Here is a 21,573-nt window from a genome sequence, read left to right as displayed (position 1 = left end):
TAGAATTATTGATTGTGATTGTATGATTGTGAAATGCTAAGGACCTTATGCTAGATGAATATGCTAGTAAGGGCACTTTGGCCTCAGCCTAGAGATATTTTTTGTGATTGTTATTGTTAGAAAGCATGATGCTAGGGTTGTCAATGGTATATGTGCTAGAAATGCTATATGATTATTGATGCAATAAATGTTAGCTATTGTTATTATGAACATGCTTATATGACTAGGGTGTTAGCTTCATTTATTGATACGCATGTCAGTTATTATGTTATGAGATTATGTTCAAATGAGATAGACGTGAAAGGCTTAGGGCCAAGCGATACTGACTTGCATGGCATGCATTTGTGGACCAAGTGCCTGGATTGGGCTTGGTTGGCCACGGCTAATGCCTGGATTGGGCTAGTCGGTGGTGACGTTCAAGGTATGGACCTGAACAAAGGACGAACGTGATACGGCAGTGCGTTGGAGAGGTCCAACCTCGATTGTCAAGCTGTTGGGCAGCGGTGCGTTGGAGGAGTCCAACCCCGATCGTGGAGTCGTGTTCGTCCTGTCTTTCCATGAGGGATCAGCTGATGGATATCCAAAGCGTCTGCATACATCTGCACGAGCATCGACTAACTATGACTTAGAACTTTGAGTTAGTTCCCCACGCTTGTGAATCTAGAGCTGAATATAGTTCCCCTATTTGTGAATGTTAGCTTAGGGAAGAACTTGTGATTGGTAGAAGTTGACCCTTGCTTGTTTTCTTGTTTGTTGTTTGGGGTGCTTAACGCCTAGACAACGAGCACGCGTGTGATCAGTCGAGATGCGACCCTATACTTGCTTGATGTAGACGACGACAAGGCTTGGGACATCGACCTCGTGACTGATGGTTCAGCTATGGATTGGCAAGAGCAAAGGGTACATGACAATATGATGCAAGCATCAGAGGAGGCCTTGGAGGCACGTGGACTATGAGTCGGGTATTGGGTGTGATAATTGAGTCTTTTCTTGGGGGAGAGCCGAGTTTGTTTATAGGGTTCGAACCTAACCTAGAGACCTTCTTGTTGTGTTGGCTCGGGGGCGGTCGAACACTAGTTTAATGATTATGTATTTAATTTGAAAGAATCATTGTACGCTTCCAAAGCTTTTATTAATAAAATGAATCATTCAGTCTATTTACTCATGTCACTACTTCTTTATTGTTAAACTATGTTTCAAGAATGTTTTTATTTCGGCTAAAATTTACCCACGTTTTTGAAAAAAGATTAATAAAGCAACCCCTGAGATTTAGGGATGTTACAAAAACGACTCGTGCTAACATTCAAACTGACTATAGTGTCATAATCAAACATATTATGAAATTAATTACCATTTAAATAATTTCCATGATTCGTAATTAAATTCGAGTCATGAAAATAACATAAAAATAATAGAATATAAACACTTAATTAATTAATATTACAAAATTAAATAAATAAGCTAGTTATTTAATTCCGGGTCTTAAATTCAACCTCTTGGTGATGCGGGAAATTGGGTGGTGGAATTCATTTAGAGGCGAATTCCAAATAACACTATACTGAAAGTATTGGTTCGTACCCTCGCCGTTTCTCTCAAGATGGACTCTTGCTCCAAGATTTTTTTTGGAGTGTGTCAATCGAAGAATATATGTTGGAAATATAGGAAATCATCGAACAAAGTGTTCTATGTGAGGGTTCTACCATCAATGCCACCTTTCGTGCTGCCTATTGTGTGGTGGTCGTAGAATGTACACTTAAGTACCTTGGAGTGGAACTCTCCAATCCTAAATACTTTGAGTTTGTTCAGAGAATATGACTGGGAAATGTTAGGTACAGACAATGTTTGTCTCAATTGTAGAAGTATTGGACTAGGAATCCTCATCCTGTCATTCAAACTAAGACTTACGACACAATTTGTAAACCCACAACAACCATTTATTATTGTTAGCCCTTTCCAATTAAAATGACTTTTTTTACCATTTATCTTCATTAGAAACTCATACCACTGCATATTAGTTCTACTGAGGAAACAACAAATCAATCTCATTTGGCTAACCCCAACTGGAAGAGGGTTTATGAAGGTTTCTCCTTTAAAGCAATATGACTCTATTGACGTTAGTAAAGGGAGAATATAGAAAAAATGTATTAAGTTGGCGGAAGATACCCTCCAAATAGCTGTGAATAAGTATATGGTTCTCATCTCTTTATGCTTGTACATTGTCATTACGGTACTCATGAAATGTGGTCTACAACTGAGACAAACATATCTTGTTTACCATTGAGTGATTTTATAGTTTTATTATGCCATTAACCGAAGTAAAATAGAAACTAACCAAAATAGAAAGTCAATAACAAATCTATAATATCAAAAAAAGTTAAAAAGGTTGTGTATATCATAAGCTGAGTACTTCGCTTAATTTCTCTGCATTTATAACAAGAAAGTTTATTAACTACTAGATGTAATCAAATGATATTTATTTTAATATATTTCTGACATATATTAAAATATTTTATAATAAAATGATATTTATTTTAAATTAAGACATTCAAAAAAATTGGTAGTAAGAAAAACTATTCTGAATAATCCCTATCCCTTTATTGTTTAAGGTGGTTATGCACACAGTTTAAAAAATTATGAATTGATATATAATTTGATGAAATTGCCCTTCTTTGATGCTGAATTTTTATTTTTGGAAGTATGCTGAATTATATTAAAGAAGGAGAATAATAGTTATTGGTAAGTGATTAGGGAAAATTATGATAGTTGAAAATAAACGGTGGTAGGTCAGAGATGTAATATTAAATGAGTTATAGATGAAAGAAAATTAGATAATCTTGGGTTTATAAAATAATAAATTTTTTGTAAAATTTGTTAAAATCCTAAAAACTAAAAAAGGAAAGAAATTAGTGCTTGGTTTTGCCCCATCTTGAAAGCATTTTTTATCGTCCAACTTCTACTTTATGCCTATTTATATTTTATCGTTCACTCATAATATATTGGTTGTTCAACAAAATACAATTTTTACTTCCATCATGATAGTATCATGTTTGTTAAATTTTTGACTATTGTGTTATTCATAGTAAAATGAATACTATAATGATGAAATTCGAATGAGTTTACATAAAATGAAATAAAAAATGAGACAAATTATTCTTCAATAATAGTCTAAAGTAGAAAATGAATAAGCGGTTTAATGTTAGACACAAGACGCGCACTGCGCAAGTTTTTTTTCTTCCGAAAAACACAACTTTCATTCATGAAAATAATAAGTATGATCAACCCTCTCATATAAGTCAACTATACATCAAAGACATAAACAAACCAAACCTAAGCAAAATAAGTCAATAGAAGCAACCCTAAAAGCAACAACGAAACGAACAAATTGTGACCTTTCTACCATTAAGATGTATGCTGGCAAAGTCTTTTGTTTTAATAGTTATGATTATTTCTTATAATATTTTTACATCGGAAAGATAAATTGCTAGATTACATACCAAGTTGCTAAAAGAATCCATTGTTTTTTTTCAACACCCACAATAGAGGACCAAGAGGAGAAGGATATATTGCATCATCGATGGTTTCCACGATTGGGGAAATTCAACGAGAAGGAAGAAAGAAGCACAGGCTCCTGGAAGAGGACGATGTTTTACAAGAATTGCAGTGGAGTTTGGTGTAACCGACAAAGAAGACACAAGGAACAAATTTGAATGTGACGATGGTTGAGGGTGAGGCTGGGTAGTGGGTTTTCTCATCTGTCACGATAATAGTAACAAGTAACAACAATTGAAGATTGTAAAATTAATTATGAAATAATAACCACCGTCAGATTCAATTAAAATTAAGGAATGATTTAGATCTACTCACATGACATGGTCATGTGAATATCCCACATGAGGGGATCCGATCCGTAAAAACAAGGCACAATAAAAAAGACATTAATATAACAAAAAGTCAAAAACACAAAAATGTCAAGATAGAAGTATCAATATCCAAACATATGTCTATCTTTATACCATTTTGAAGTGACCGGAAAAAAACTCCCAATTAACTTTGGTTAATTATTTTAATGTCATTAATAACCATCAAATGTCAAATTAATATGATAGATTAAAAAAAGTCTCAATTGACTTTGGCTACTTATTTCAATGTTATTAGTAACCATTAAATGTCAAATTAATACAGTAGTTATTTTTCAAAAAAAAATCACAATTGACTTTTGTTAATTATTCTAATGTTAATTATTCTCATGTCATTAGTAAGCATTAAATGTCATGCAGTTATTTTTAAAAATATAAAATTATTCAATATTTAAATTCCTAAAAAAACAGAAATTATAAATATGACATCATTTACCTACTAATAATAGTATGTGAAAGAAAATTTATGAAGAAAGACATAACATGAGGAGATAACACTTATTGGAGTTGCCATTTTTTAGTTTCGAAAGAAAGACGTGGAACATATTTAACCCCATTTTCAAAAAATGTTTTCAAATTGAGAACTACATTGCATTCAATTACACCGGATTTCTCACTTGTAGAACCTTTGGCAGGCCTTTCAATGCAAGATCGCTTGACAAAAGAAATAATAAATAGTCTATACTTTACGAAAAATTCTGTAAGCAAAGCACACTCAACTCAATACGAAGTAACAACTGACTAGTCAATAATATCTTCCACAAAACTGAAGAATTAAATGTGGAAGCCAAAATCACTTATTCTAACCAACGAATTAAACAGTGAAGTATACTTGAATAATAAGCAAAGTAAAAACCCTTTCCCAGGTAATAAAAAAGATGTCCTAGAGAACTTATCTTAACTAAGGTCGCCAAAAGATGTCATTTGCAACTTACACTTCTACAAATTTGTCTTGGGTTTGGCAGTGCCAGTAACGCGCCTTGTCACAGACCGCATGGTCACAAATTCTTCTGCAGCCGATGGGTGAATTCCAACCTAGATTAAAGAGCCCAAGTGACGTAATCAGAAAGTATATTAACACGAAGAAGTGTGTCATGAAGATAGAAAGAATAGGAAAACTTGCAATTAGAGAGACTAAAACTCTTTTATACTACCATTAGAATAGTGCAAAAACTTGGTAGGTGATGTAGAGGATGACCATCATGATTGGTGCTAGAAAGATTTACTACTACACACTAGATTCTGGATTGCACACTTGGACTACTACTTTTTATTGGATCTTATTGATCTCTAGTATTCTTGATAATCCACCTTTTATCTCTTCATATTGTAGCTACCAGGTATGGTTGTAACTAGTAAATCTTATGGAGCACATTTTACTTGCTCTTTCTTATCTCTCAATTGTTCAAATATCATGAATCATGATGCACAGATGCCATACACCCTCTTCTCTCGAAATCTGTTTACCGTTATCTCAATAATTTCAAAATCATACGTTTTGAAGCATTGTCTGTATCATCTAACATTGTACAAAATCTAAAAAACCATTGCACCATATACCTTCTAACACTGTGTTTTCCTTTAAAAGAAGACATTCTTGAGCACAGGCTTCAGAAATGTTAGCATAATTTAGATGTGCATTTATTCTGACTCTCTAAGTGACATTTTCCTACCACATCCCTCAAAAGGCAAAAGGGAACAATAAATCAAATATGTAAACATACCGTGCTGTCAAACTGTGCCTTGGTAGCTCCGCACTTCAATGCAACAGCAATGCCCTATTGATGACCAGTAAAAATATCACGAATTAATAGAGAGAACTAATTAGAGCAAAATCAATGAGCAATAACTTCTAGAAGGATGCCCATAAACTAGCATATTGCCTAGCAAATAAGATGCGTTAGAAATATAATATGAAACCATTTATATGTCTTCATCGAATATTTTAAACTTCTAAGATAGTTGGTTCATGACATGGTATTAAACCCTTTAAATATGACCAAGAGGTCTAGAAGACACGGTGCTCCTATTCAACTAAAAAGTTAAATTTCAGCACACAAGGTTGGTGGACCTATGTAATGTCCACACTTGAGGCTCAAAGGGAACTTGCATGACGGAGCTTGTTAGAAGTATAATATAAAACTATTCATTTAATAAATAAACGCTTATAAAAAAAAAACATATAATAGATAAATACATCATCAGCATTATTATCACCGCTAATTTGGCTAGGGGTGTTAGAATTATAAGTTAGAAGCACACACCACCACAAAACCTTAGGCTTAAGGCAACGGGTGTGCGACTGTGCGTGTGTGCTCTTTATTATATATACATTTGTACCCTAGCTAATCTAGACAGTGTGGGACTTCTGAGTCTCCACTTGGTATTCTCTAATAAGGGGGAAAGTTCAATACCGTCTAGAAGAATAAACATCGTCGTTTTTAAAAGAAATATGGTTTTTATTTGGAGCGAAGTAAGAAAGTTAAGATCATATAATCTTAAATAACAGAAAAGCTAAAATACAAGGAGCAAGAAAAAATGCATTAAATAGGAATTTCATAGCTGGCAGCAAATGTGAAACCAGTAGAATACCTGAATGATTTCAGGCGCATCAGGCCCACACATGGAAGCACCAAGAACTTTATCTGTCGCAGCATCAACAACAATCTTCATAACAGTTTTTTCTTGTCGCCTATATGAAAAGTATCAGCAATGAACTTTATTAAATAAAAATGAAAGACATGCAGCAACAAACATAAGTAATGCTGGGTCAGTGCACTGAAGAGCTAAGAAGGATCATAAAGACCAACATAAATCCAGATTTATCATTTTTGCTTCTTAAAATCCCACACAAAATTTTCCATGATGTAAATAAATAAAATCAACGGTGACTGGATCTAGAAGGCCAGCACATTTACATAACTGGAATGGATGTATGTCCAGAGGTTATAAAATGTATGTACCAAGCATATTCCATATAAAGACTAGTGTTATCTTATCCAAGTTATCATGAACACTGTACATAATTTGTTTCCAATTAAGGCCAATGGATAAAGATTCCAGATAACTGCACTTACCCAGAGATGGTATTCTTCATAGGATTGAAGGACGATGTGAAAACCAACACATCACCATTTGCTTGCTCTATTGCTTCCTCCTCACTGAGACCAACTACAGAAAGCGGTGGAATACTGCAAAACAACATAAAAGAATGAGCAACATATTAATCCAACAAAACATTAAGAGGTAAGATTGGTAGAAGAAAGGAAGGAGATATATTATCAAAAGTTAACATGTTCAAAATGGATAACAGATGCAAGTTTTATTATGCAAAGGAAACTCATAGAACCCAACCAAGAACTGATATTATTTCAATGATGAAAACCCTAATTCCCAATTTGCGAATCAGAGGAAAATACAAGAGATAACAGACACTCCCTAAACCCCAAAGAAAAACCCAACACTCTCCCTAAACCCCAAAGAAAAACCCAACACTCTCCCTAAACCCCAATTCCAGAATGTATACCAAGATTATTAGAGTATAATATATAGTCAGATATAGTTTCTGTTAAGTAACTGTTAGTTACTGTTATGGAGTTAGTTACTCTAGTATTAGAGTACACTATGTAACGTGTAAGAGAAGCTACTGTTAGTTAGCTTGCTGACTGTGTGTGCAGTCAGTTATAGGGTTAGTTAGTGTTAGCTGTCATAGTTAGTTATGCTGAGCTGTCATAACAGCTGTCATAACAGAATCAGTTAGGATTGTTAGCTTGATCAACAAGCTAAGTGCTCTTCTATAAATACTGATGTAATCTCTTGAATCTGTAGCTTTTACAAATCAATGTTAATCAGTTTTCTCATTTACAGTTTTCAACATGGTATCAAGAGCAGGGTACGATCCTTGAGGTCTCTCTTCTCAAATTTTTCTTCTTCATTTTCTTCACCATGGCTGAAGAAGCTCCTGAGATTCCGATTCCCGTTCCAGTTGCAGTGGCTCAACCACAGTTGAGTTCCTCAACTCTTGTTCACAAGCTTTCACTGAAGCTTGATGATACGAATTTTCTTTCATGGAAGCAGCATGTGGAAGGGATCGTTCGTACGCATCGATTGCAGAGTTATCTTGCTCGTCCTGAGATTCCACCACGATTTCTCAGTGAAGAAGATCGTGTGAATGCAGTGGAGAATCCTGCATATCAAATCTGGGAGCAGCAAGACTCTGCTCTGTTCACGTGGTTACTCTCGTCTCTTTCGCCATCGGTGCTTCCTACGGTGGTGAACTGTTCTCAGTCGTGGCAAGTGTGGGAGGCAGTGCTCGATTTCTTCCAAGCACACTCTCTCGCACAGTCAACGCAATTGCGATCTGAAATTCGATCCATCTCCAAGGGATCGAAGTCGTGTTCCGAGTATCTCAAACGTATCAAGTCGATTGTTAATGCGTTGATCACTATTGGAGATCCAATCTCCTATCGTGAACACTTGGAAGCAATTTTTGATGGTTTGCCAGAGGATTACAGTCATCTCCAAACGATTGTCTATAATCGTGAAACACCGAGTTCAATCTCGCAGATCGAAGCAATGATTATCGCGCATGAAGCGCGGCTAGATCGCGCTCGATCTCGTCAGGTTACTGCGAATCCTCCATCGGCGCTGCTGACGCAGGCTTCGCTGCCGCCAGCGACGCAACCTCCATCGTCGGCGCCGTCGCCGGTGCCTTCTGAGGCAAATTATGCTTCCAGTTCCGTCGATTCTTCCTATGAGGAGCGCTCCTTTGATGAGCGCGGTGATGAGCGCAGTGGTTTCTCTGATTCGCGTGGTCGTGGTGGTTATAATGGACGTGGCGGAGGCAACAACTCTCGCGGTGGCTACAATGGACGTGGCGGAGGCAGAGGCAACAATCGCAGTGTGCAATGTCAGATCTGCAAGAAGTATGGTCATGATGCCAGTATCTGCTATCATCGTGCATCTTCCACTCCTTCTATTGGCATGTCTGGCATGAACTCAGGCTATGGAATGCAATTTCCTAATTTCCCTATGGTTCCTATGCCTCAGTTTGGTTTCTCTCCTTACTGTGGTTCTCCTCAGTTTGGAAATCCAACTCAGTTTGGACAACAACAATACTCTGGACCTGGTTCCTCTTTTCCAGGATTTCCTTTTGGTCCTCAGCAGTTTGGTTTTCATCCTTTTGCTGGTACACCTTGGAATAATTCATCCTCTTCTCAGTTCACAAGTGTAGGGCACAGACCTGGAAATTACAATGCAAGACCACCTCAAGCTATGATCACAGGTTCATCACAAGCAGGAGGCTCTTCTGCCTCAGCAAATCTGAGCACTTGGTTCCCTGATTCTGGTGCAACTCACCATGTGACTAATGATGCATCAGTTGTCTCAGATAGTGTTTCTCTTGCTGGTAATGATCACATCTTCATGGGGAATGGACAAGGTTTGCCAATCCTCTCTATAGGATCTGCTTCCTTTCCCTCTCCCTATCATACTAACACCACACTCACTCTCAAAAATCTGCTTTTAGTTCCTGATATAACCAAAAATCTGGTTAGTGTGAGTAAATTTGCAAGAGATAATAATGTTTACTTTGAGTTTCACTCCTCTTTTTGTGTTGTGAAATGTCAGGTCACCTCTAGGGTTCTTCTTAAAGGTCATGTTGGTCCAGATGGCTTGTATGTCTTTGAAGGCATGCACACTCCTTCTCTTTCCAAGAGATCTTCTGTTCAAGTTCCAAGTTCCTTGCCTCCAGTTGCTTTTTCAGATTCAGTTTCTGCCTTGTCAGCTGTTTTCCCTAGTTCTACTATTCCTAGTTCTAGTAATAAATCATCTACTATTGTATGCCCAACCTCTTATGGTTTATGGCACTCTAGACTAGGACATCCTCATCATGAGGCTTTGCATTCAGCTCTCAATAGTTGTAATATTCCAGTACCTAATAAAGCAAAATTTACAGTTTGTTCAGCTTGTTGTCTCTCTAAATCACATAGACTACCTTCTCATTCTTCTAGTACTGTTTATCATTCTCCTTTGGAACTTGTGTTTGCTGATTTATGGGGACCAGCTTCCATTGAGTCCTCTTGTGGATTTTCATACTTTCTTACTTGTGTTGATGCCTATTCTCGCTTTACTTGGATTTTTCCCATTAAGAAGAAGTCTGATACATGTTCTGTTTTCCTTCAGTTTCAAGCCATGGTTGAGTTAAAATTCAGTTTAAAACTTAAATCAGTTCAAACTGATAATGGAACAGAATTTAAGCCTTTAACACCCTATTTCACTAAGTTAGGGATTGTTCATAGGCTTACTTGTCCCTACACACATCATCAAAATGGTAGTGTAGAGCGCAAGCATCGCCATATAATTGAAACAGGTCTTTCCTTGCTAGCACATGCTCATTTGCCATATCAGTTTTGGGATCATGCTTTCCTTGCAGCTGTGTTTCTCATCAACAGATTGCCTACCTCAGTTTTGGGCAATGTTAGTCCTTACTTTAAGCTCTTCAAGGTGCAACCTGATTATAAGCTTCTCAAAGTCTTTGGCTGTGCTTGTTATCCACATCTCAGACCTTATACTCACTCCAAGTTGTCTTTGAGATCCAAGCTTTGTGTGTTTATTGGATACTCTTCTACACATCAGGGTTACAAGTGCATGGACAATGAAGGCAAGATATACATCTCCAAGGATGTCATTTTTGATGAGTTTACATACCCCTATCATGCACTGTTTAATCCTAATGAGAGTGCAACTTCTGGACAAGGATTGTCTTCTGTTATTCCTCTCATACCTGCTGCTGCACACATTCAGCAACCTAATACTGCTGCTGCTATTTCTGCACCTTCTCCTGAGCACAATGCAGACAGTGTTTCTTCTGTCCAGCAGCAGCCCATGCATTCTCCCTTGCCCTCAGCTTCTTCTGGTTAAGCAGCCCAAGGACATCAGTCATCTACATCTTCTTCTGCTGGTTCTGTTCCTCAACCAGTTGGGAATGTTCACCCTATGCAGACAAGGGCCAAGTCTGGCATTGTCATGCCTAGATTGTTCCCCACCTTGCTTCTTACTCAGGCAGAACCAACAACTACCAAACAGGCTCTTAAGGATCCCAAATGGCAAACTGCAATGCAGGCAGAATATGATGCTTTGATGGCTAATGGTACCTGGACTTTGGTCCCTCTTCCTAAGGATAGGAAGCCTATTGGATGCAAATGGGTATTTAGAATTAAAGAGAATGCAGATGGAACCATTAATAGGTATAAAGCTAGGCTTGTTGCCAAAGGATATCATCAAGTTAAAGGCTTTGACTATTCAGAAACATTTTCACCAGTGGTCAAACCTATTACAATCAGACTTATTCTCACTTTGGCCATCACCAAGCAGTGTGATAGGAACCCAATTGTTAGGGATAGGCCCAATACTACTAGAGTCCATGGAAGTAAGAGGAAGAGGTGCAATGCACCAAATCAATTCCCACGAGAGGTGTAACCACCTGCTGAGGTGGCATGAGCTGTGCAGGTAGTGGGAAAGAGAGAGAGATTGGGGTTATATAAGCATGTATTGTGTGAGAGAGAGGTTAGGCTTGAATTTGGATTAGGCTTGGACTTGGGAGAGAATAGAGGCACTCTCGAATTTGCCTCTGCTATCTTTTCTGTTTTCTTTCTACTTTTCCCTGTAATTTCCCTGCAACACTGCTTCTGGGTATTCTCCAGAGGATTCAGTGCACATCTATCATATTCTAGTTTACTACACTTTGCTATTTTCCTGGTTCCTAACATTGGTATCAGAGCACCGATCTAGGTGCTGTGGTAGCCATTGATTCGCGAAGATGTTTCCAGAATTTAATGGAAGTGTGGCTTATGGATGGATCATCACCGTGGAGCAGTACTGTGAGGCGAAGGGAATATCAGAAGAGAAGAAATTCTCAGAGGCGGAGAAGGCATTGGCGCGTGATGCGCTCTTTTGGTGGTATTCCTGGAAAAAACGAAATCAGAGGGCAAAATGGTGGGATTTTGTGATAGCATTGTTGAGAGAATTCGAACCAGAATCGGAACTGTATCTGCCAGACCTAGTTGCAGATTCAGAGGAGGAAGAAATTCCTGGACAAGAAGAAATTCATAAGGATGACGCCAGAAAAGCCAAGGAAGAAAACCGGGAAATCAGAAGAAATTGGTGTGAAGATTGGATCCATTCCAATGGCTACTGGGGTGATCAGCGTGAAGTCGTTCCGAAGGATGACGACGAAACTGCGACAGAAGAGAAGCCGATGGTTGCACAACTTCAAATCAGTGACGCTCTTGAGGAATCAAGAAGAGTGACAACAGTTTTAACAACTCAGGTAACGATGGGGAAGACGAATCCAGAAGGGAAGATAGAACTGACGCTACCAGAGCAAACAGAATGTGGTGCTGCTACAGCGGCGCAAACTTTGACGACGGCGGCGGAGGAGACGGTGGACCAAGCAACTACGAAGGTGCAAACAAGAGCACTGGTGATTGAGCGACCACCTCCAAAACCTCCGTACCATGGCGGTCATTGTTATGTTCGAGGCGGAGCCGGCGGGAAGTTCGGAGCTACTGCAGCGTGGATGAAAGATGCCAAAGACGAGGTGGCTAAGCGGCGGCCACCACCTAAGCCACCGGAATCCATGGACAGTGGTGTTGGTCCGGCAGCGCTCACCCCACCGACGGCGGCGTCGGGGTCGGAGAATCAAGCCACACCGGCAACGAGAATGGGAGAGAAGGTAGCAGAAGTCTCTAGAAGTCTGAAGGCAAGTGCATGGGCAAAATGGAAACCGTACGGATTGGGTTCTTCTCCCAGCCTAATGGGCCTGGCCCATGAGGTGAGTGGTTGTCCTACTTTCACAAAATTGTTTGACAAGTATTTACTTGCTACTGGAAATAAAGAGAAACACGTGTTAGAGGGTGAGAATCATGGTGTACAAAATATATCTTCTGAAATTGTAAAAATGACACATGCCCCTACTAGCAACAGGTTTCAGGTTGAAATGATATTTTTGAGCCTAGCCCAGTTGCTAGGACACACTAGTGGAAGAGAAAAGGTGGGCCAAGCCCAAAATATTGGAAAGGAAGCTGAAGCATGTCTACAAGCCCAAATTAATGAAAAGAAAAAGGAGTCTGAAGCATTTCTGCAAGTCCAACTTAGAACAGGGACATCCAATATGTGGGTTATTATTATGTTTAAATTGTTAAACCCTGATGTTGGTACTGTGATGAACTACCAGTTTGTGGATGTCATATCTCTGCTGGAAACACCACCCTATGATACTAAAATGGTGGTTGACACAGGAAAGGGTGCCAAGCGGCCGCCTCCACAACCACCTGATCGTGATGCTTGTATAGGCAGGGACAAAATGGAAGAGATGAAGCTGGTTTTCTATAAGATTCATTCTGCAAGTACCCATGTTTCATCTTCATTAGCAATTGCAAACATGCAGAAAATCCCACACTCACCCAAAACTTTAGATACCATGGTGGTGTCATGCTTATGGCAAGGAAAACCAAGTTATAGTTTGGAGTTTTACCAATTTCCTGAAACTCTGACCCATGTGCATAAGGCTGTTACAACATTGTGTCGTCCTACTATTTCTAATGAAAGGGAATTAAGGAATTGGGCTCTCCCAGGTACTGAGTTACATATACTGAGGTGGGGACTTGAACAGAATTGGAAGCATTGCCAAGTGATAGTCATTTATTGGGAAAATTTGAAGCTGCAACCTCATGAATTAGGGTCATTAGATAAGACACCTAATCAGAATTTAAATGCTGATGTTGGCTCTAAGGGAAGTTGGGTTTTCTCATTTGACTTGAGCTTTACACATTGGGATCCTGGAGGTTGTTCTTACTTTTCAGCAACAATTGGGTCAGCAAGTGTTGCCTCATGTTGGCTCATTGTCTCTACCGGATTAGAATTTGAATTTCAAAACTGGGATTCACAAGTTACTGAGTTCAACAAAATAAGGGGAAGGCAAGAACATATTGCATGGCATCAACCTTTTGGGAGTACTTTGAGTGCTTTTCACTTTTGTTCGCATGGAAGTAGGGGGCTGATTTTTCATGGTGACTCTACTACTGGTCGAGTCAAGGATTTGTGGGCTCATTATATATTTGATAATGGGGAATACTGCTACATGCTTCTTGTATCATGGTTAGAAGAAGAGCTAGTACCTGAAATGTTGAGTACTATTCTGAAGGTACAAGATCAACTAAGTGCTCAAGCATATCAGCTGCAAAGACCACTGGAATTGCTGACTGGAAATTGGCTAAATTCTCTGTCACAACTTCATAAATCAAGGTTACTAGCTGTGGAACCCTATCAGGCATTCAATGTTGGTTCTCATGGGAATTTTAAGGAGATATTGAGCATGGGAATGGAGGAGTATGAGCTGAAGAAGGTTTTGGCAACTCCACAGCAAAACCAACCTCTTTCACTTATGTTCTTAGTAGAGAATGAACTGTCAATACAGACTGCACAAGTGATGACAACAATTCTAGGTTCTCTGGTTGCATTACATGGACTGATTACAGGGCAAAATCTGCTGGACCAAGATGATTTGGCGGTGGAATCAAAGGGAAATTATGGTCTCGCATATGCCCGAAGCTTGTCTTGTTTTACACATTGGAATTCAAGGGGCTGTTCTGATTTTTCAACAACAACTTGGCCCACATATTTTCAACAATGGGATCCAGGTGGTAGATTTTATAGTCCTTATTCAGATTCTGCAGGGAAGTGGATCAAAGGGAGGCTGTTACAGGTCACTTTGGGGGCAGCAACATACATTCAAGAAGGGTTTTCCACATCCATCCTTGAGGACAAGGATGTTTTGAGGGGGGGAGTGATGATAGGAACCCAATTGTTAGGGATAGGCCCAATACTACTAGAGTCCATGGAAGTAAGAGGAAGAGGTGCAATGCACCAAATCAATTCCCACGAGAGGTGTAACCACCTGCTGAGGTGGCATGAGCTGTGCAGGTAGTGGGAAAGAGAGAGAGATTGGGGTTATATAAGCATGTATTGTGTGAGAGAGAGGTTAGGCTTGAATTTGGATTAGGCTTGGACTTGGGAGAGAATAGAGGCACTCTCGAATTTGCCTCTGCTATCTTTTCTGTTTTCTTTCTACTTTTCCCTGTAATTTCCCTGCAACACTGCTTCTGGGTATTCTCCAGAGGATTCAGTGCACATCTATCATATTCTAGTTTACTACACTTTGCTATTTTCCTGGTTCCTAACACAGTGGCATATTCACCAATTAGATGTGAATAATGCCTTTCTTAATGGAGCTCTCCAAGAGGAGGTTTATATGACTCAACCTACTGGTTTTCAGAATTCAGATACTACACTTGTGTGCAAGCTACACAAAGCTCTCTATGGCCTCAAACAGGCCCCTAGAGCATGGTTTGAAAGGTTAAAGTCAGCCTTAGTTAAGTATGGGTTCACACCTAGCAAGTGTGATCCATCCTTGTTTACTTTTTACATAAAAGGTTCAGTCATATACATTCTTGTTTATGTGGATGATATCATCATTACTGGCAATTCTCTGCCTTTGGTACAGCAAGTAGTGCAGAATCTTGACTCTGAATTTTCTCTGAAGCAACTGGGTCAGCTTGATTATTTTCTTGGAGTTCAGGTTCATCACTTGAAAGATAGGTCCTTGCTTTTAACTCAAACCAAGTACATACATGATTTACTTGAAAGAGCTGAAATGGGGGAAGCAAAGGGTATTTCTACTCCTATGATTGGTGGTGCCAAGTTGAGCAAGTATGGGTCTGATTATTTTGCAGATCCAACCTTGTACAGGTCCATTGTTGGTGCCCTGCAGTATGCTACTCTCACAAGGCCAGAAATCAGTTTTGCTGTGAATAAAGTTTGCCAGTTTCTTAGCCAGCCCTTAGAAGATCATTGGAAGGCTGTCAAACGTATTTTAAGGTATCTTAAGGGTACTATTCATCATGGTCTTCACCTCAAGCCTTGTTCCTTGTCCTCTACAGTTCCTCTTGTTGCATTTTGTGATGCTGATTGGGGTTCTGACCCTGATGACAGAAGGTCCACCTCAGGATCTTGTGTGTTTTTTGGTCCTAACTTGGTGTCTTGGGGTTCCAAAAAGCAAACCTTAGTTGCTAGGTCCAGTACTGAGGCTGAATACAGGAGCCTTGCCAATACTTCTGCTGAGTTACTTTGGATACAATCTTTGTTGCAAGAGCTCAAGGTCCCCTTTTCTTCTCCTAGAGTTTTCTGTGACAACATGGGGGCTGTGGCTTTAACACACAACCCTGTTCTGCACACCAGAACAAAGCATATGGAGCTTGATATCTTTTTTGTCAGGGAAAAGGTGCTGAATGGCTCTCTCTTTGTTCACCATATTCCTTCTGAAGACCAGCTTGCAGATATTTTTGCCAAGGCTCTTTCTCCAACCCGGTTTGAGCTTCTTCGTTCCAAACTCCATGTGGCTGAGAAAATCCTTTCCTCACCACCTTGAGTTTGAGGGGGTCTATTAGAGTACACTATGTAACGTGTAAGAGAAGCTACTGTTAGTTAGCTTGCTGACTGTGTGTGCAGTCAGTTATAGGGTTAGTTAGTGTTAGCTGTCATAGTTAGTTATGCTGAGCTGTCATAACAGCTGTCATAACAGAATCAGTTAGGATTGTTAGCTTGATCAACAAGCTAAGTGCTCTTCTATAAATACTGATGTAATCTCTTGAATCTGTAGCTTTTACAAATCAATGTTAATCAGTTTTCTCATTTACAGTTTTCAACATCTAGTAATTAGCTTAGCTGTCAAAGCTGAGCTGGCATAACAGTGCCTCAATAACATTGTAACTAATTCACTAATTCGATGATAGGTTTAACATGTTTACTCTAGAAGAAGGGGCTCTAATGTGGAGTAAGTAGTTGGGAAGGACTGAATTGTAATTAGTATTAGTTAGTTAAAAAAACAGTTGTTGCCAGCTGTAAGCTGTTAGAGCAGTTACCAGTTGCAAGCTGTCAACTTTGTAGTATAAATAGAGTTAGCTTGTGGGAGAAGACACTTTTGGAAATTAGAGTTCTGATCTGGTTGTGGAATCAATGAGATCGTGGGATCTCTAGGTGAACCCTAATTCCAGTGTTCTTCCCCAATTCATCTCAATTTCTCTGTTATTCTCTGATTTCTAGTTCAATCTATAATTGAACTTCTAGGTTTTAATCTCAGTTTCTCAGCAATGATATTCAGTGGAAATTACCAGTACTAACATTCTAACTAACTAACTAACTAACTAACCCATGAGATAAGCGACGCCTATCTGAAACTTTACCTGAACACCGCAAAGGGCACATCATTATAGTCTGGCTTGCATGATTGCCCACCAAATACTGTTTTCTGCATATGTCCAAATAAAGCAAAATAAAGGTAAGTAACACAACAATAAATGACAACATTGTAGGACCAATCAATTAGTGACAACCCCCTTCCCAATCCAATAGATGAACTCATACGCTACTGCATTTAATATTGGAACACTTACTGCAAAGCACGATGCCTCCATCAAGGCCACTGGTGTAAGATTAATTCGATTTGTTACGTCACCCACAGCCCATATGCTAGGTATGTTGGTGCGTGAATAGTCATCTACCTATAAACAAGGAATGCAGAACATTTAAGACTATGGGTCTCACAATCATCATATAGCTGTTAAACAGTTGTCCAACTCAATATCAAATGACAAAAGCATTTAGAACCTAAAAGATTAATTTGCTTCAGACACCTATACTACCACTAATATAGCAACAAACAAGTGAAGGTGTTAGGCCAATATAATATATCATGTTTATTATAGAAATTGACAGCAAGTGGTAGGGCAGCGGTGATAGATAATGGGCCAAAAGGAGTTAGTAGCATCCAGTGAGGGAAGTATGAATAAATTGATGAGTATGATGAGTTAGAAGAAAGAGAAGTAGTAAATCATAACAGAATAACTGCACAGTGATAAAAGACATCAGAGTAGTGGGAAGGAGAGCAAGGGTTTTCGTGGGGTTGGCCGTTAGCCATTCCCATGGCTGGAACTTTCTTTGGGAGTCTCCTGGTTTATTTTTTCATGACATTTCTTCTGTTATTTGCTGTTATCTATTCCAGTATTTCCACAAGAATACCCTAGTGATAGGCTTTATTTGCTTTTTATCAGTACTATTCTTTTCAGAGTGCTTCATCTATCAAATATTTTGCCAATAGGTAAAATTTCATTCACCAGTAAAACCAAGCATAAATATTTAAGGGATTTCTCTCCATGAAGGTGGGAAGATTACAGGTATGAAGTTAATTTTATTTTATAATTTCTCGAAGCTTTAAAAATCACAGCTTAGCCCACTAGTCAACTTGATAAGCAAATTATGGCATTCCAACTTGATAATTCCTATAAAAAAATAGACATGTCGTATTTATATAACCATGAAAACCTATATTTATTTTTTACAGAATCACAGTAGATCAAAATATACAGATACTGAAATGAGAACAAATATTTTTACTGGACTTCATCATGGAACACTCAAGAAAACAAGCAAATGAATAGAAGAGAGAGCTATGAACCTTTATGGCTCCTGCATTGTCAAGCTCAACACCTACAACTTCTAAATTTAACCTCTTAGAATTAGGAGCCCTACCTGCAGCAACAAATGAATGCTTGAGAAGATATATAGATTTCAGAAGAACGCATATCAACTCCCATGAGATAAAATTTGGACAACACATTTTACTCAGCCACTACCAAAAAAGAAAGAAAACTTGGCTAGATACTGTTAATGTATACTAGTTTCATTTGAGTAGTATTAACATCAATTAACTCTAAAGAAGGATGCTCCAATTCCACGTTAAGGTATAAAAAGTCATTAAGCATGAATTACTCACGTATCAAGTACCAACAAACAAAAATAATATGATGATTATGTGGAAAGAGATCATCACATATTTGAAGTAGCAAAGATATTATTAACAGAGTTCATCATCATTCAACGCTACAATAAAATTACTACATAAGCGAGGAGTTACATTGAGTATTAATACTATTACTAACGCAATCAGCCTCTTGACCAAGTTTGATGTGTATGTAATATGTATCCCTTACCAGTAGCAAACAGTACAACATCAGCAATCAGCTCCTCACCATGATCTGTAAGAACTTTAATGCCATCATCTGTTTTGGTCAACTAAAAAAATGATATTGCCATTAGCCAAGCCTAAAACTAAAGAATCGAAAAAGAAGTTTAACCATTTAAAGAATTATTTTATCATTATATATGTGAGTAGCAAATGCCAAAAGGATGTACCTGTGTCAAATTTGTCCTCGGATGCAAGTTAACTCCCCTCCCTTCAAGATTTCTCGCAACTACAGCTCTCATTTCATCATCAAAACCTCTGTAACAGAATTTTATTCAGCAGGGAGTAAGTATGCTACATGGAGCAAAAAGTAATTTTAAAAAACGGGTAGTGCAAGCTATTGCTTTAATATTAAGTGGTACAGGAAAATTTATATTTATTTCCCCTGCCTTCAACATCTATATTAACCACTACCACACATATACACCAAATAAACTTAGGACATTCATCATTAAAAGCACCAATGTCGCTGAAATAAATCCTAACTGTGCTATGGGTTTAATCGGGATTTTAGGGATATTTTGCAAATAATTACCAGTACCGTAGATATTTCAGTTTAAGGTGTCATTTCGAGGCTCTATAAACCAAAAATCTACATTATCTTTAAGATATTTACGATTCCAAACGCACTTGTAATCTTCTTTGCCAATTACAGCTTGCTTATTAGGGTCAGAAGTCAGAACCCCTTATTGCCTGTATAACCAACATTATGAGCCACTTAATTTTTTCTCTAAGGAATTTCAAACAATGTTAAAGTAAGGCAAAAATGTATATAAATTGTTACATACATATCTACGATGACTTACTAATATTAAAACAAACAAGAGGGAAGGGGGACATGGCCAGAAGGCCCCATTTAATGGTAAACATGAAGCATGCATGTCAGAGCCAAACCTCAATGGAAGCTCCTTTCTGAAAACCAGATCGACTGTGGAGCCCATCCCACGCCAAATAGATGCAAACTCAACTGCAATATAACTGAAAATAATAATAAACTAATCACCATGAGATAGTATGTTGCTAAAGTAATAAAGCCTCAAAGATTGTGCCAAAAAAATAACATCGGAAGATAATGAAGACACACCCTCCTCCAAGAATCACAGCACGTTTAGGAAACTCCTCTAAACTCAGTGCCTCATCAGATGTTATACCCAACTCCTGCAAATTAATAACCCCCCACCCCAAACAAAAAATAAAATAAAATTGGAAGAGTGAGAAAAACAGCAAGAGAAGATAAAAGCAACAACAATTAGTAAACATATCCTAAAATTTTAAATGGTATTATGAATAATAAGAACTTCAACAATGTATCAAACACATGTTCCAAGAGTGAGTGAGGAACCGTGGAACAGTTGAAAGGCCAGATGTTAAAATTCCAACATTCGATATGAATTATTCCAACAGTCAAGCATTCAAAGGAAGGTATACACATGTAAATCTAGTAAATAACAGGAAAGGGAAGTGCAGTTTAAATGCAAGGGATTGACAATATTAAGCATGTCACAAAAAAATAAACAGTAATTCACAACTGTAATCAGTAATGGTAAGTTGGTAACAAAAACTCCAACAACTAGAGACGTTTCATAAACAAAATATTTCAGCACTTACTGAATTTATTGAATGTATCACATTTCAAAATTTTCTATATGAATGTTGGAATTTTAACATCTGGCCTTTCAACAGTCAAGCATTCAAAGGAAGGTATACACAAGTAAATCTAGTAAATAACAGGAAAGAGAAGTGCAGTTTAAATGCAAGGGATTGACAATATTAAGCATGTCACAAAAAAATAAACAGTAATTCACAACTGTAATCAGTAATGGTAAGTTGGTAACAAAAACTCCAACAACTAGAGACGTTTCATAAACAAAATATTTCAGCACTTACTGAATTTATTGAATGTATCACATTTCAAAATTTTCTTTTAATTACTTGAACTAATCTATCTGTTTCCAAATTTTATAGACTGAATACTAAAATCATATGCAAAGAAAAAATACCATTTGAATTAATAATTTGTATTGGTTAAACTTCATAATGAATAATGATTATGGAAAAAGTGGTATCAAGAGTGAGCAAGTGTGTGTGCTTCTCTTTGTGGACGTATGCGTGTGAAAGCGAGAGAGAACAACAAACTATGAAAGTAATGTCAAATTTTTATAATTATAAGAAAAAATCCAGGGTGTAAATTTCATGTGAAGTCATACAAATTAGTTTCAATGATGCATTCCATGTTCATCATTATGCATTTTTCCCCCTCTCTTGATCACTGTATCTTAAAAAAGCTGAATGAATGTCACCATGTTAACACCTCCATTGAGTGCTAAATTATCATTTTCTCACACCATATCCATTCCAAATAGAAATTTGTAAGTACAACCAGTTCAATAACATGACAGTTTAACTAAAATTATGTAATCTACTATTAGAATAATATAGGATCTTTATATTCCATAATAACTAAACATAAGGAGTTGTTTTGTGATTTTTTATATTTTGTGTTGTAGCGCATCCTTA

The 21,573-nt window shown here is 38.0% G+C and overlaps 2 protein-coding genes across 2 annotated transcripts in view; one reads left to right on the top strand and one right to left on the bottom strand.

Moving 5' to 3' along the window:
- Positions 1 to 4,572: 4,572 nt before the first annotated feature.
- The window catches only part of LOC130738068 (glutathione reductase, cytosolic), a 32,632-nt gene continuing 15,631 nt past the window's right edge, over positions 4,573 to 21,573 (bottom strand). Inside the window, exons 7-17 of the mRNA XM_057589967.1 lie at positions 20,141 to 20,214; positions 19,951 to 20,034; positions 19,227 to 19,314; positions 19,025 to 19,106; positions 18,490 to 18,563; positions 17,429 to 17,536; positions 17,219 to 17,283; positions 6,995 to 7,108; positions 6,510 to 6,609; positions 5,642 to 5,695; positions 4,573 to 4,952 (exon numbers count right to left, since the gene is read on the bottom strand). Coding sequence (XP_057445950.1) covers positions 4,857 to 4,952; positions 5,642 to 5,695; positions 6,510 to 6,609; positions 6,995 to 7,108; positions 17,219 to 17,283; positions 17,429 to 17,536; positions 18,490 to 18,563; positions 19,025 to 19,106; positions 19,227 to 19,314; positions 19,951 to 20,034; positions 20,141 to 20,214 — 939 coding nt within the window. The 3' untranslated portion in view covers positions 4,573 to 4,856. The remainder of the gene's footprint in view (positions 4,953 to 5,641; positions 5,696 to 6,509; positions 6,610 to 6,994; positions 7,109 to 17,218; positions 17,284 to 17,428; positions 17,537 to 18,489; positions 18,564 to 19,024; positions 19,107 to 19,226; positions 19,315 to 19,950; positions 20,035 to 20,140; positions 20,215 to 21,573) is intronic.
- Positions 8,400 to 9,668, top strand: LOC130738069 (uncharacterized). Its single transcript, XM_057589968.1, has 2 exons — positions 8,400 to 9,324; positions 9,546 to 9,668. Exons 1-2 carry the CDS (start codon positions 8,493 to 8,495, stop codon positions 9,554 to 9,556), a joined length of 843 nt encoding a protein of 280 aa, XP_057445951.1. The 5' UTR covers positions 8,400 to 8,492; the 3' UTR covers positions 9,557 to 9,668.

Source organism: Lotus japonicus, chromosome 2 (genome assembly GCF_012489685.1).
Source record: "Lotus japonicus ecotype B-129 chromosome 2, LjGifu_v1.2".
Classification (NCBI taxonomy): Eukaryota; Viridiplantae; Streptophyta; class Magnoliopsida; order Fabales; family Fabaceae; genus Lotus; species Lotus japonicus.
This window is presented reverse-complemented; position numbering and strand designations above follow the sequence as displayed.